Source organism: Jaculus jaculus, chromosome 16 (assembly GCF_020740685.1).
Source record: "Jaculus jaculus isolate mJacJac1 chromosome 16, mJacJac1.mat.Y.cur, whole genome shotgun sequence".
NCBI classification, from domain to species: domain Eukaryota; kingdom Metazoa; phylum Chordata; class Mammalia; order Rodentia; family Dipodidae; genus Jaculus; species Jaculus jaculus.
Window position 1 is genome coordinate 50,556,315 of NC_059117.1, and position 12,399 is coordinate 50,568,713.

The 12,399-nt window shown below is 44.2% G+C and overlaps 1 protein-coding gene and 1 pseudogene across 6 annotated transcripts in view; one reads left to right on the forward strand and one right to left on the reverse strand.

Moving 5' to 3' along the window:
• Positions 1–2,551: 2,551 nt before the first annotated feature.
• On the reverse strand, positions 2,552–2,667 carry LOC123455472 (annotated as a pseudogene).
• A 177-nt stretch (positions 2,668–2,844) lies between these two features.
• Ccdc66 (coiled-coil domain containing 66) overlaps positions 2,845–12,399 on the forward strand; it is a 38,314-nt gene continuing 28,759 nt past the window's right edge. For 3 of the 6 annotated variants that reach the window (XM_004652625.2, XM_045136025.1, XM_045136029.1), the window contains exons 1-4: positions 2,845–2,911; positions 6,559–6,623; positions 8,076–8,101; positions 10,346–10,760. In XM_004652625.2, coding sequence (XP_004652682.1) covers positions 2,901–2,911; positions 6,559–6,623; positions 8,076–8,101; positions 10,346–10,760 — 517 coding nt within the window. In that variant the 5' untranslated portion in view covers positions 2,845–2,900. Of the gene's footprint in view, positions 2,912–3,620; positions 3,682–3,866; positions 3,887–6,558; positions 6,624–8,075; positions 8,102–10,345; positions 10,761–12,399 lie in introns of those variants that run through there. The other 3 variants (XM_045136026.1, XM_045136027.1, XM_045136028.1) reach the window with 3 other exon arrangements.

Here is a 12,399-nt window from a genome sequence, read left to right on the forward strand (position 1 = left end):
CTCATTTATCACCCACACTCCGACTTCCTAGATTCCATACAGGGGCAGACTAGACTCCGGAGAGAACCAGTTTCCCTCACCCTAGCAGTCCTACTAGGCCTCGGAACTGCTGCTGGATTTGGAACAGGTATTACTGCCCTAGCTACCCAAGATTCAAAATTGGCAGACTTACAAGGTACTATATAGCTCAGGACATACGGGCCCTAGAAGATTCAATCTCCAAATTAGAAGAGTCACTAACCTCCTTATCAGAGGTAGTCTTACAGAATAAAAGAGGTCTGGATTGGGCTGGAGAGATGGCTTAGCGGTTAAGCGCTTGCCTGTGAAGCCTAAGGACCCCGGTTCGAGGCTCGGTTCCCCAGGTCCCACGTTAGCCAGATGCACAAGGGGGCGCACACGTCTGGAGTTCGTTTGCAGAGGCTGGTAGCCCTGGCGCACCCATTCTCTCTCTCTCCCTCCCTCTGTCCTTCTCTCTGTGTCTGTCGCTCTCAAATAAATAAATAAAAACTTAAAAAAAAAAAAGAGGTCTGGATTTACTGTTCCTTAAGGAAGGGGGACTTTGTAAAAAACTCAGAGAGAGACTAGATGCCAAAAATTGGGAAACGAAACAAAGCCAGGGATGGTTTGAGTCATGGTTTAATAAGTCCCCCTGGTTGACGACTCTGATATCCACCCTATTAGGACCACTCCTCATCCTCCTCCTCGTCCTAACCTTTGGGCCCTACATTTTAAACTGCCTGGTAACATTCATCAGGGAGAGAATTAACACAGTCCAACTGCTGGTTCTCCGTCAGCGATATCAGCTAGTAGGAGATTCAGAAATCTAAAATTCCATGATTGGAATTATGCCCAAGAGAAAAAGGGGGGAATGTAAGGCCAAGGAATTAAAAGCCTCGCTGCCATGCTAACCTGCCCTCTTAGCTTCTGTAACGTTGCTTGCTTGCTTGCCACAAATTGACTAAAGGACAACCATTTTAAGATGACACTCTCTGGGTAGCCCCCCGCCCTGACAATCTAGCTGACTTGTTGCTATTCTTAAACCTTGCTCAACTGCCTAGTTCCCGAACCCTGTCTCAGTTTACTGGAACTCAGGAAGCCACCGTCTTGCCTGTGGTCACTTTTAGCCTAGGCAAGCAACTTCTGGCCTAGGCAAGCAACACCAGATGGACTCCACCAATCAAAATCCACTCTATATGGAAAGTCCCTTGAGCAAGACCCCCTCCCCAACTTTGCGGTTTTTCCCTATATAAAACCCTACAAAGTTGCTATTCTGGGCTCTTCACCCCCTCCTGTGTGGAGCCCTGGTGCACCGGCACTTCAATAAACACCTCTTGCTACATTGCATCGAGAAGCGTCAGTGGGTCTTTGGGGTCTCGCTTGATTCCTGAGAGTTGGAGTCCCTCCGTGAGGAGGTGTCCCAACAGCTCTAGACCAGCTGTCCTGGAATTCACTATGTAGTCTCCGGGTGGCCTCCAACTCAGGGAGTTCCTCCTACCTCTGCCTCCTGAGTGCTGGAATTAAAGGTGTGCGCCACTGTGGGGAAAAAACCCCGCAGGGGGCCCCCACGCTCTGCCCGGATAAGGCAACACCCCAAATCACTCACGAGAAGCGGTCTTGATGCAAACTGCAAGAGGATTTTATTCCAAGCGCGTTGGGGCCCGCAGTCGTACACCTCACAGGGGTAGAGCACTGCAGAGCCCCGAATGCAGGAACAGGACAGTTTTTATAGGGTTTCTAACAAAGCCTGTGCATTAGACCAATCATTTTCTAATATTAGGAGCCCGCAAGGTGTTGGCCAGTCAGTTTGTGCCACCCCATAATTTCTAAGCCAATTAGTTTAATTTGTTCAAGCCCCTCGTGGGCCATTTTCTTATGACCTTGGTGGTCGGCATTTGCGCAGGTCCTTGGGTGGGAGTAGCAGAGTGTGGTACCAGTCTCCTATGACCTTGGAGGTCAGCCTCTGCGCAATTCCTTAGGTGGGGGTAGCAGAGTGTGGTATCAGCCTCCTATGACCTTGGTGGTCTGAGGCAGGCTGCTACAGCTTATGGTGCGAGCTACTAAGGCTTACAGTGTGGGCTATTAAGGCTTATAGTGTAACACTATTTACAGAAATCCAATAAGTGGTTTACTTCATTACTCATTCCCCATCCTTGAGGGCTATCTCATGCCCTTTCACCTAGTTTTATATTAGGAACGGGTTCTGTTATAATGAGAAGAGGGATTCTTTACTTGCTTCCAACAGAGAGTAAAGCCTGGAGTTTGAAGTATGCACGGAGCCCGCTTAAGCTCCCCTTGGAGCATGATAGTATTTCTTAGCTTCTAAATTCTTGGGCCTTTCACCACCACACCCAACTCCTCTGTTTTTTAAAATGTTTTTTAATTTATTTGAGAGCAACACAGAGAGAGAGAGAATGGGGGCCACAGAGCCCCCTTATGCATCTGGCTTGCGTGGGTCCAGGGGAATCCAACCCGAGTCCTCCAACCCATGTCCTTAGGCTTCACAGGCAAGCTCTTAACCGCTAAGCTATCTCTCCAGCCCCTCGCCCTGTTTTTTTTTTTTTTTTTAATTTATTTATTTGCAAGGAGAGAGAGAAATAGCTCTCCCCATTTTTAAACTGATAAGAACAGATACTACACTTGATCTTAGCCAAAAGGCCGAGAAGCGATTGCTCTCCCCATTTTTAAAACCTTCATCTACTTAAGATTCCCACGGGGGAGGGCCTCGCGGCCCGCTCTGGGGGATCCAGCGCCCCTGCCAACATGCTTGGTTCTGATTGGTCTGTCCTCCTACGTGTCGGCGCCCACTGTCCAATCAGCGTAGCTCTTGTTGCGCGGCGGCGGCAACCGAAGTACACAAGCGTCGGAGCGCAGCTGTGCTGCCCTGTGGGCGGCCGACAACCATGAATCTCGGGTGAGCTGGCGGGCACGGTGGCCGGAGGGGTGCGGCCGCGTGGACGGGGACGTGCGCGGGTCGGTGGACTTCCGGCCTCGCGTTCTCCCTGCTCCCCCCGCTGGACCCTACGTCCCCGAGCTGGGCGGGAGGAAGGGGAGGCCCAGGCTGGCCCGGGTTCCCTTCCGGGGCTGGGCTGGAGATTGGTCCCCACTGGTCTGCGCTCCAGCCCAGACCCGACCCGTGCCGCCTACGGCGGTAGTTATGGTCCGTCTAGGGGCTTCCAGAAAAACGCCGTTCCTTGCCCCTGGCGCTGACAGGGAGGTCAGAGCGGGTATCGGGCAGGTTCCATGCAGGTGCTCCCTTTCCCTCCCTACTCTCTCTCTTCCTCTCTTTCTCCCCTCTTCTTTTCTCTCTCTCTCTCCCTCTTACCCTCCTCCCTTCCCTCCTCTCCCCCCATCTCTTTCCTGTGCGCGCACGCTCCAATCCACTTCAAGGCGTGGGCATAGGTAAGGGATGGTTTATTCTGGAGTCAAATAGGAGTGCCTATGGCCTAGGAACACAGATTCAGGTTAGCCCAACGTAATTAACAATTTCATGCAGTTGTTTTTTTTAAATTTAATTTAATTTTACTTTATTTTTTTGACAGAGACAGGCTGAGAGAGAGAGACAGAGAATGGATGCAGCAAGGCCTCTAGACGCTGCAAAGGAACTCCAGACGCATGTGCCACCTTGTGCATCTGGTTTACCTGGGTCCTGTGGAATCCAACCTGGGTCCTTTGGCTTTGCAGGCAAGCGCCTTTACCGCTAAGTCATCTCTCCAGCCCCTTATGAAGGTTTCTTTTTTGTTTGTTTGCTTTTTGAGGTAGGGTCTCACTCTAGCTCAGGCTGACCAGGAATTCACTATATAGTCTCAGGGTGGCCTCGAACGCACCGCCATCCTCCTACCTCTGCCTTCGGAATGCTGGGATTAAAGGCGTATGCCACCACTCCCAGGTGTTTCTTTTTAATACTGTATTTATTTGCAAGCTGGTGGTGGGTGGGATGAATGGGTGTGCCAAGCCCTCTTGGTACTGCAAAGGAATTCCACATATATGCACCACTTTGTGGGTACTGGGAAGTTGAACCTGAGCCTTGAGGTTTTGCAAGCAGGCACATTTAACTGGTGAGCCATCTCTCCATCCCAAACTTCATGAAGTTTTTATAGCTATAGACCAAAGCTAGTCATAAACCAAAGCATCTTTCTAATACATTGTTGGTAACAAAAAGGGGCTAGTGGCTTCAAACGTTATCTAATGACATGGAAGTCTGTTAGTACATTCCAAAAAGGTTTCACTTGATCATTAGGTAGTCACAAGGATGTTTCGTCAGACAATGAGGTGGGCCAGTACCTGGCATTAAGGGCCAAGGTAGTCCAAGGTAACTTGGTTCTGGTTCTACAACATTTTTGTCTCTCCAAGATCACAGGAGTTCTAATAGTCAGTTCAGCCTTGGTTTTTGGTTTTTCGAGGTAGCGTCTCACTCTAGCTCAGGCTGACTGTAATTCACTATGTAGTCTCAGAGTGGTCTCAAACTCATAGTGATCCTCCTACTCTGCCTTCCCGGGTGCTGGAATTAAAGGTGTGTGCCACCATGCCCAGCATATACGTATATACATACATACATATACATATATATTTTTTTTGTTTTTGAGATAGGCTGTCGCTGTAGTCCAGGCTGACTTGGAAGTCACTTTGTAGTCTTAGGCTGCCCTTGAACTCACAGTGATCCTCCTACCTCTGCCTTCCAAGTGCTGGAATTAAACGCGTGTGGCCCCATGCCTGACCTGTCATTACACCTCTTGAATTTCACTTTGGCTCTCCTCCAGTCCTTCTCACTGTATTGATAGATCCCTCCCCCCCACTCCTAATAAAACAGTGACATGTATGGAATATTGCTTTGGGTTTCAGTGTAGCTTTTGTTTAGGACCTTAACAAATTATTCACGTTCTGTTGTGTTTGACATGCACAGATGAAGGAAGTATCACAGTAGCCAGAATTTATTGTACATTTATGGTTGCATTAGTAACAAAAGAGTCACTAAATATGCATATATGTTACTTGAAAAATTCAAAATAGGGCTGAGTATAGAGGGTAAGGGTGTTGCTATCTGGATACCCTGATAGGCAGAGTGGCACATGCATCTGGAGTTGTTTGCAGTAGCAGGAGGCCCTAGTATGCCCATTTCTCTTCCCTCTTTGCTTGCAAATAAAGAATAAAAGTATTTTTAAAATATGTGTCTATTTATAAGAGATCAAGGGAAAGAGAGAGAAAATATCAGAATTAGAGTGGACACATCAGGGTCTTCTGCCACTGCACAGAAACTCCAGATGCATGTACCACTTTGTGCACCTGGTTTTACATGGGTACTGGGGAATTAACCTGGATTGTGAAGCTCTGCAAGCAGGCCCCTTTAGCCACTGAGCCATCTCCTCAGGCCCCTAGAAATATTTTTAAATATTCAAGCTAAAGTGAAACTCCATGCTAAATCAGTGAGTAACCTTGGTGACATTGGTGCAGTCATGTTTGGGTGCTCTGGCACTCTCCAGAATGTCTTAGTCATGACATCTTTGTAGAACTGATAAAGGTCATTGTAAATGTCCTGGTCCTTTACCTGCTTTGGAGTATGGTAACAGCATTTTATTCCTGTTCTGGAGCTGCAAGTTAAAGAGTGACATGGAGACTGGATTCATTTGTTGCCTCCCAATAACAAACATCGAGTTTCGGGTTAAAGATAAGAAATGCTTGAATTACTGAAATTTCAAGAAAACTTATTGTAGTCTTCTTAATTTTCTTCTATATTGAAAACTATTTTTAAAGACTAGGTTCCAGGAGACCCCTATTTGAAAACCAAAGTTTGCTTTAATATGCACATGATTCTTATGTACATTTAAGGGCTTAAATTGCTTTCAAGTTCAGGTAGATTTTTCTGGTTATTTGAAATGTTGCAGCCTGGAGAGATGGCTTAGCAGTTAAGGCACTTGCCTGCAAAGCAAAGGACCCAGGTTCAATTTCGCAGAACTAATGTAGCTAGATGCACAAGGTGGCGCATGTGTCTGGAGTTCATTTGCAGCAGCTGGAGGCCCTACTGTGCCCATCCTCTGTCTTTCTCTGCCTCTTTCTCTCTCTCAAATAAATACATAAAAATGAATATTTAAAATGTTCCCTTTAGGCTAGACAGATGACTTAGTGGTTAAGGCGCTTGCCTGCATAGCCGAAGGACACAGGTTTGATTCCCCAGGACCCATGTTAGCTAGATGCACAAGGTTTTCAGTGACTGGAGGCCCTAGCACACCCATTCTCTCTATTTGCCTCTCTCTCTCCCTCTCAAAGTAAACAAATAAAAATAAAACATTTAAAGACATGTTTAAAAAATAAGTTCCTCAGGCTGGAGGGATGGCTTAGTGGTTAAGATGTTTGCCTACAAAGCCAAAGGACCCAGGTTAGCCAGATACACAAGGGGGCGCACACATTTGGAGATCATTTTCAGTGGTTGGAGGCCCTGGCGCACTCATATTTTCTCCCTCTCTATCTCTCTCTCTCCCCCTTTCTCTGTAAAATAAATAAATAAAAATAAAATATTTAAAAAAATAAGTTCCTCTCATAAGACAGCTTTCTTTGGTATTGCAGAGATGGTTTGAAGCTGGAAACTGAATCAATGGATGGAAGAACCAGGCTAATATTGTCTCCATATGGTATGCAGGATTATTAGAAATTAAAAATGTTATGCTTAAGTCCCTATATAAAATCTACAGTGTGTGTGTGTGTGTGTGTGTGTGTGTATGTGTATTATATATTTTTTAAATTCACTATGGAGTCTCAGGGTGCCCTCAAACTTACAGTGATCCTCCTACCTCTGCCTCCTGAGTGCTGAGTTTAAGATGTGTGCCACCATACCTAGCTAAAATGTACAGTATTTAGCCAGATGTGGTGACGCACACCTTTAATCCCAGCACTCAGGAGCCAGAGGTAGGAGGACTGCTATGAATTCGAGGCCACCCTGAGACTCCATAGTGAATTCCAGGTTAGCCTGAGCTAGAGTAAGATGCTAAACAAAAAACAAAACAAAAAAACAAACAAAAAAAAGTATATTAACAGAATTTTTCTTTTTCTTTATTTTTTGTTTTGTTTTTCTTCGAGGTAGGTTTTCACTGTAGCTCAGGGTGACTTGGAATTCACTATGAAGTCTTAGGGTGGCCTTGAACTCACAACAATCCTCCTACTTTTGCCTCCGAATTTGCTGGGATTAAAGGTACCACCATGCCCCACTTTACTGAATTTTTGCTGGTAATGGAGATATTTGAATATATTATTTCCTGTTGAATGGTACAGGTAAACTTTAGGTAATTATATATTTTGCATGTAAATAAGATGTGTGAGAAAATTAAACTATAGTATAACCACATTTGGTAAAATTATCTGTATCTTTAGTTTTTTTCAGTGTTTTTTTTTTTTTTCTTTGAGGTAGAGTCTCCGTTTAGCCCAGGCTTACCTGGAATTCACTATATAGTATAGGCTCAGGCTAGCCTCAAACTCAGGGATCCTCCTACCTCTGTCTCCCAAGTGCTAGGATTAAAGGTGTATGCCACCACACCTGGCAGCATTGGTTTTTAAACACAGAATACTTTAGTAGTCTTAAAATTATTTGCCTGCCATGCCCCACTCTCCATCTTTTCCTAGCTCTATGGGGGAAGAGAACTAAGATAAACCAAAATGAGTTGGAGCCATGGGTGGTGGTTATCTCAGCACTCAGGATGCAGAGGTAGAAGATCTCTGTGAGCTTGAGGCCACTCTGAGACTGCATAGTGAATTCTAGGTCAGCCTGGGTAGAGTGAGACCCTACCCTGTAACCTCACCACCACCCCCCAAAAAAAATTGGAAATAAATACTTGAATGACCTCATCGTGAAAGTTGAAGCATTTGGGCAAGATTTAAGGTTAATGCTCCGGGGATTTCTGTCCTAACATCTTTTTTTAAAAAAAATTTTATTAGCATTTTCCATGATTATAAGAAAAAAATCCCATGGTAATTCCCTCCCTCCTCCTGTCCTAACATCTTAAACAGTACTAATTAAAACTTTTTTGTGTGTGTGTGAGTGCCTTAATGTGTTTGTGGTTAGTAAGTTAGTAATTTTTTTTCTTTCATAGAGCATAAATCAAAAATGCCTGTGAAGGTAAGCCACATATTTTTTTCTAACCCTACCTGTTTTCAGATGTAAAATGTACTTTTTAGTGGTTTTTAAACATAATTACTGGGAAATGTCAGTGTTCTTAAGGGTTTGATGATGGTAAAAAATTGCTCTCTTGAAGTTGGTCTTTTTATAGAAATGTTTTTTTTTTTTCAGGGCTGGAGTGATGGCTTAGCAGTTAAGGTGCTTGCCTGTGAAACATAAGGGCCCATGTTTGAGTCTCCAGGTCCCATGTAAGCCAGACACACAAAATGATGCAAACTTAAAAGGTTGGACATGTGCACAATGTCTGGAATTCGATTGCAGTGGCTTCAGGCCCCGGCATGCCAATTCTCTCTTTCTTCCTCCCTGTCTTGCATTAAAAAAAAAAGTCAGTCTGTTGGATTTACCTCAAAAAATAATAATAATAATAATAATAATAATAATAATAATAATAATAATAATGGTTTAAGAGGGACTGGAGAGATGGCTCCACAAGGCGCTTACCTGAAAAGCCTAAATACCCAAGTTCAGTTCCCCAGCACCCATGTAAAGCAGGGTATATGTGTCTGGAGTTCATTCGCAATGGCTAGATGCCCTGTTATGCCCTTCTTTCTCTCTTTCTCAAATAAATATGTGAATAAAATATTTTTAAATAGGTAAAAGAGCACCATACTATATACCAATGTTTATGATGAAGGCTTCATTTGCTCACTTAGAATTGATCTCATCCAGCAAACTCTGGGGAAATGATTTGGGTTAGATTGTCTCTTCTTGTTCAGTAACCTGAACATGTTTGAATTTTCATTTGACAGTTGGTGTTTGGGTGGTCCCTTCTTTGTCTTTCTGCCTTGAAGTATAAAGATTATTCAGGGTTGAACTAAGTGTACATTGGTCACCTGCCAGATTATTGCTTTTCTTTTTAATTAGATATTTTAGAAGACTCTTGCTTCTGTTCATTATTTCTGATGTAACTGGAATATGCCAAATTAATCCTAGATAATTAGAATTCCAGTTAGTAGATTTGTATTCAGTAAGATTAGAGTAGCTGTAAAGTTCCACTATTGGTACAGTGTAGTGGTTTGATTCAGGTGTCCCCTATGAACTTAAGTGTTCTGAATGCTAGGCTCCCAGCTGTTAGAGATTTAGGAATTAATGCCTAATGGAGGCAGTATATTGTTGGGGTAGGCTTATGGGTATTAAAGCCAGTTTCCCCTTGCCAGTGTTTGGCACACTGTCCTGTTGCTATTGGCCACCTTATGTCGGCCGGGGAGTGATGTTCACCCTTTGCTTATGTCATCATTTTCCCCTGCCATCATGAAGCTTCCCCCTTGAGCCTAATAAAGCCAAAATAAACCTCTTTTTTTCCACAAGCTACTCTTGGTTGGGTAATTTCTACTAGCGGTGCAAACCTGACTGCAATATATAGCATTCCTTTCTTAAAATTTATTTTTATTTATTTGACAGAGAAAGAGGCAGATAGAGACAGAGAGAGGGAGAGAGAGAAAGATAAAGGACATGCCAGAGCCTTTAGCCACTGTAAACAAACTCCAGATGAATGTGCCTTTTAGTCCATCTGGCTTATGTAGACTGGGGAATTGAACCCGGGTCCTCAAGCTTTGGAGACAAATGCCTTACCTGCTATCTCTCCAGTACTTTTTAATTTTTAAAAATTATTTATTTGCAAGCAGAGAGGAGGGAGAAAATGGGCATGCCAAGGCCATTATCTGCTGCAAACAAACTCCAGATGCATATGCCACTCTGTGCATCTGGCTTTATGTGAGTACTGGGGAATTGAACCTGGGTCATTAGGCTTTGTAGGCATAACCCTTAACCCCTGAGCCATTTCTCTAGCCCCCTCATTTATTTTGAAATTTTTTTTTTAATATTTAAGAGAGAGACTTAATTGCACACCAGGGCCTCTAACCACTGTAAGTGAACTCCAGATGCATGTGCCACATCTTGTGCATCTGGCTTTATGTTTGTACTCTGGGATCAAACCCAAGTCTTCAGGCATTGCAAACAAGTGCCTTTAACCACTGAGCCATCTCGCTAGCCCCCATACTTGGTTGTATTTGTTCTCTTATTGAGAGGTAAACGGCAAGAAAACTCAGTTATTTCTAGAAGCAAGGCTGTCAAGGCCACTCTAGGCTATATAGTAAGAGCCAGTCTCAAAGGGGGCGGGGGGAGCATGAATTTTTTTGTTGTTGTTGTCTATGGATTGTTAATGAACTTCTGGTGTTTTCACAGATGGGAAGTAAGGCCAAGATTGTAAAATACCCTTTAAAAATGAAACAGACTGGCCGTGTTCTAAAACCAACTCGAAACACTTGTATCAGAAGTGAAAACCTTGCGCCAAAGAAGACAGTTGGTTCAGAAACTAACTGTGAAGAAAGTAGGGGGACGTTTTCGCCCTGCGAGAGTTTCTGTGAGCAATGTGCCGGTGAAGATTGTCCTCGCACCCCGATGGCGACTTCCTCACTTGCAGCTTCTAGTGCCCAGACTAGACCCTCCACGCACATGTGTGTGTGTGACGAACGGATGCCACATGAAAGTGTGGCTAGCAGCATGGCTTGTCTCACACAGGCCCAACTACAGCAGATCTGGATGGCTATAAACCAAGGAAGTGGACCTATTACCCAGCAGGAAAAGGGGGAGGAAACAAGTATGATTTCTTTTTTCATTACTTTATTTATTTGTAAGCAGAGAGAGAGCAAAGAGAGACAGACAGAATGGGCATGCCAGGGCCTCTAGCTGCTACAAATGAACTCCGGATGCATGTGCCACTTTGTGCATTTGGCTTTACATGGAATACTTGGGAGTCAAACCTGGGTTGTTAGACTGCAGGCAGTGCCTTAACTGCTGAGCCATCTCTCCAGCCCCTAGTAAAAATCCTTTTTGTTGTTGTTTTGTTTTTTGATTTTTGAGGTAGTGTCTTGCTCTAACCAGGGGTGACCTGGAATTTACTATGTAGTCTCAGGCTGGCTGTGAACTCTCAGTGATCCTCCTATTTCTGCCTCCTTAATGCTAGAAATAAAAGGTGTACAGCACCATGCCTGGCTTAGAATAATTTTATATAAAAATACATAAGCTGGATGTGGTGTTGTAATTCTACACTCTAGAGGCTGAAGCAGCAGGATTGCTGCAAATCTCAGGCATGCCTTGTCTATATAAGGAAATCGTATCAAAAATAGAAAAAAATTACATAAAACATTTAAAAAGATACAAAGCCTCTGGTGCTTGAAATGAAACTGAAGAGAACCTTACCATGAAGACATGGCTTAAGTTGCTGGAAGGCAGTAATATCCTGGCCCCATATTTGTTCTTCCTGTCCTTCCCTCTATGCTCAAGTTGGCTCTACTGTTTTTATTTTGATTTATTTTATTTTGGCCTTGTGAGGTAGGGTCTCACTCTAGCCTGGGCTGACCTGGAATTTGCTATGTAGTTCTAGGCTGGCCCCGAACTCACAGTGATCCTCGTACCTTTGCCTCTCAAGTGCTGGGATTAAAGGTGGTGCACCACCACACCTGGCTGGCTACACTGTGTTTTTATTTATTTATTTATTTATTTATTAGAGAGAGGCAGATAAGAGAGAGAATGGGTGCTCCAGGGCCTCTAGCCACTGTAAATGAACTCCAGACTCATGCACCACCCTGTGCATCTTGCTTTACATGGGTCCTGAGGAATTTTACCTGGGTCTTTAGGCTTTGCAAGCAAGCACTTTAACCACTAAGTCATCTCTCCAGGCCTGTTTGTTGTTTTTAATAAATATTTTTTGGGGCTGGAGAGATGGCTTAGCAGTTAAGCGCTTGCCTGTGAAGCCTAAGGACCCCGGTTCGAGTCTCGGTTCCCCAGGTCCCACGTTAGCCAGATGCACAAGGGGACGCACGCATCTGGAGTTCGTTTGCAGAGTCTGGAAGCCCTGGCGCGCCCATTCTCTCTCCCTCTATCTGTCTTTCTCTCTGTGTCTGTCGTTCTCAAATAAAAAATAAATAAATAAATAATTTTTTAATTTGCAAGCAGAGAGAAAAAACTGGAGCACCAGGACTTCTAGCCACTGGAGCTTACTCCAGATGCCACGTCACGTTATACATCTGGCTTTATGTGGGTCCTGGGGAATCATATTTGGGTTGTTTGGCTTTGCTTAAACACTGAGCCATCTCTCCAGTCCTTGTACTGTTTTGTTGTTGTTTGTTTGTTTTTCAAGGTAGTATCTTGCTCTAGCCCAGGCTGACCTGGAATTCACTATATAGTCTCAGGGTGACCTCAAACTCTCAGCAGTCCTCCTACTTCTGCCTTGCGAG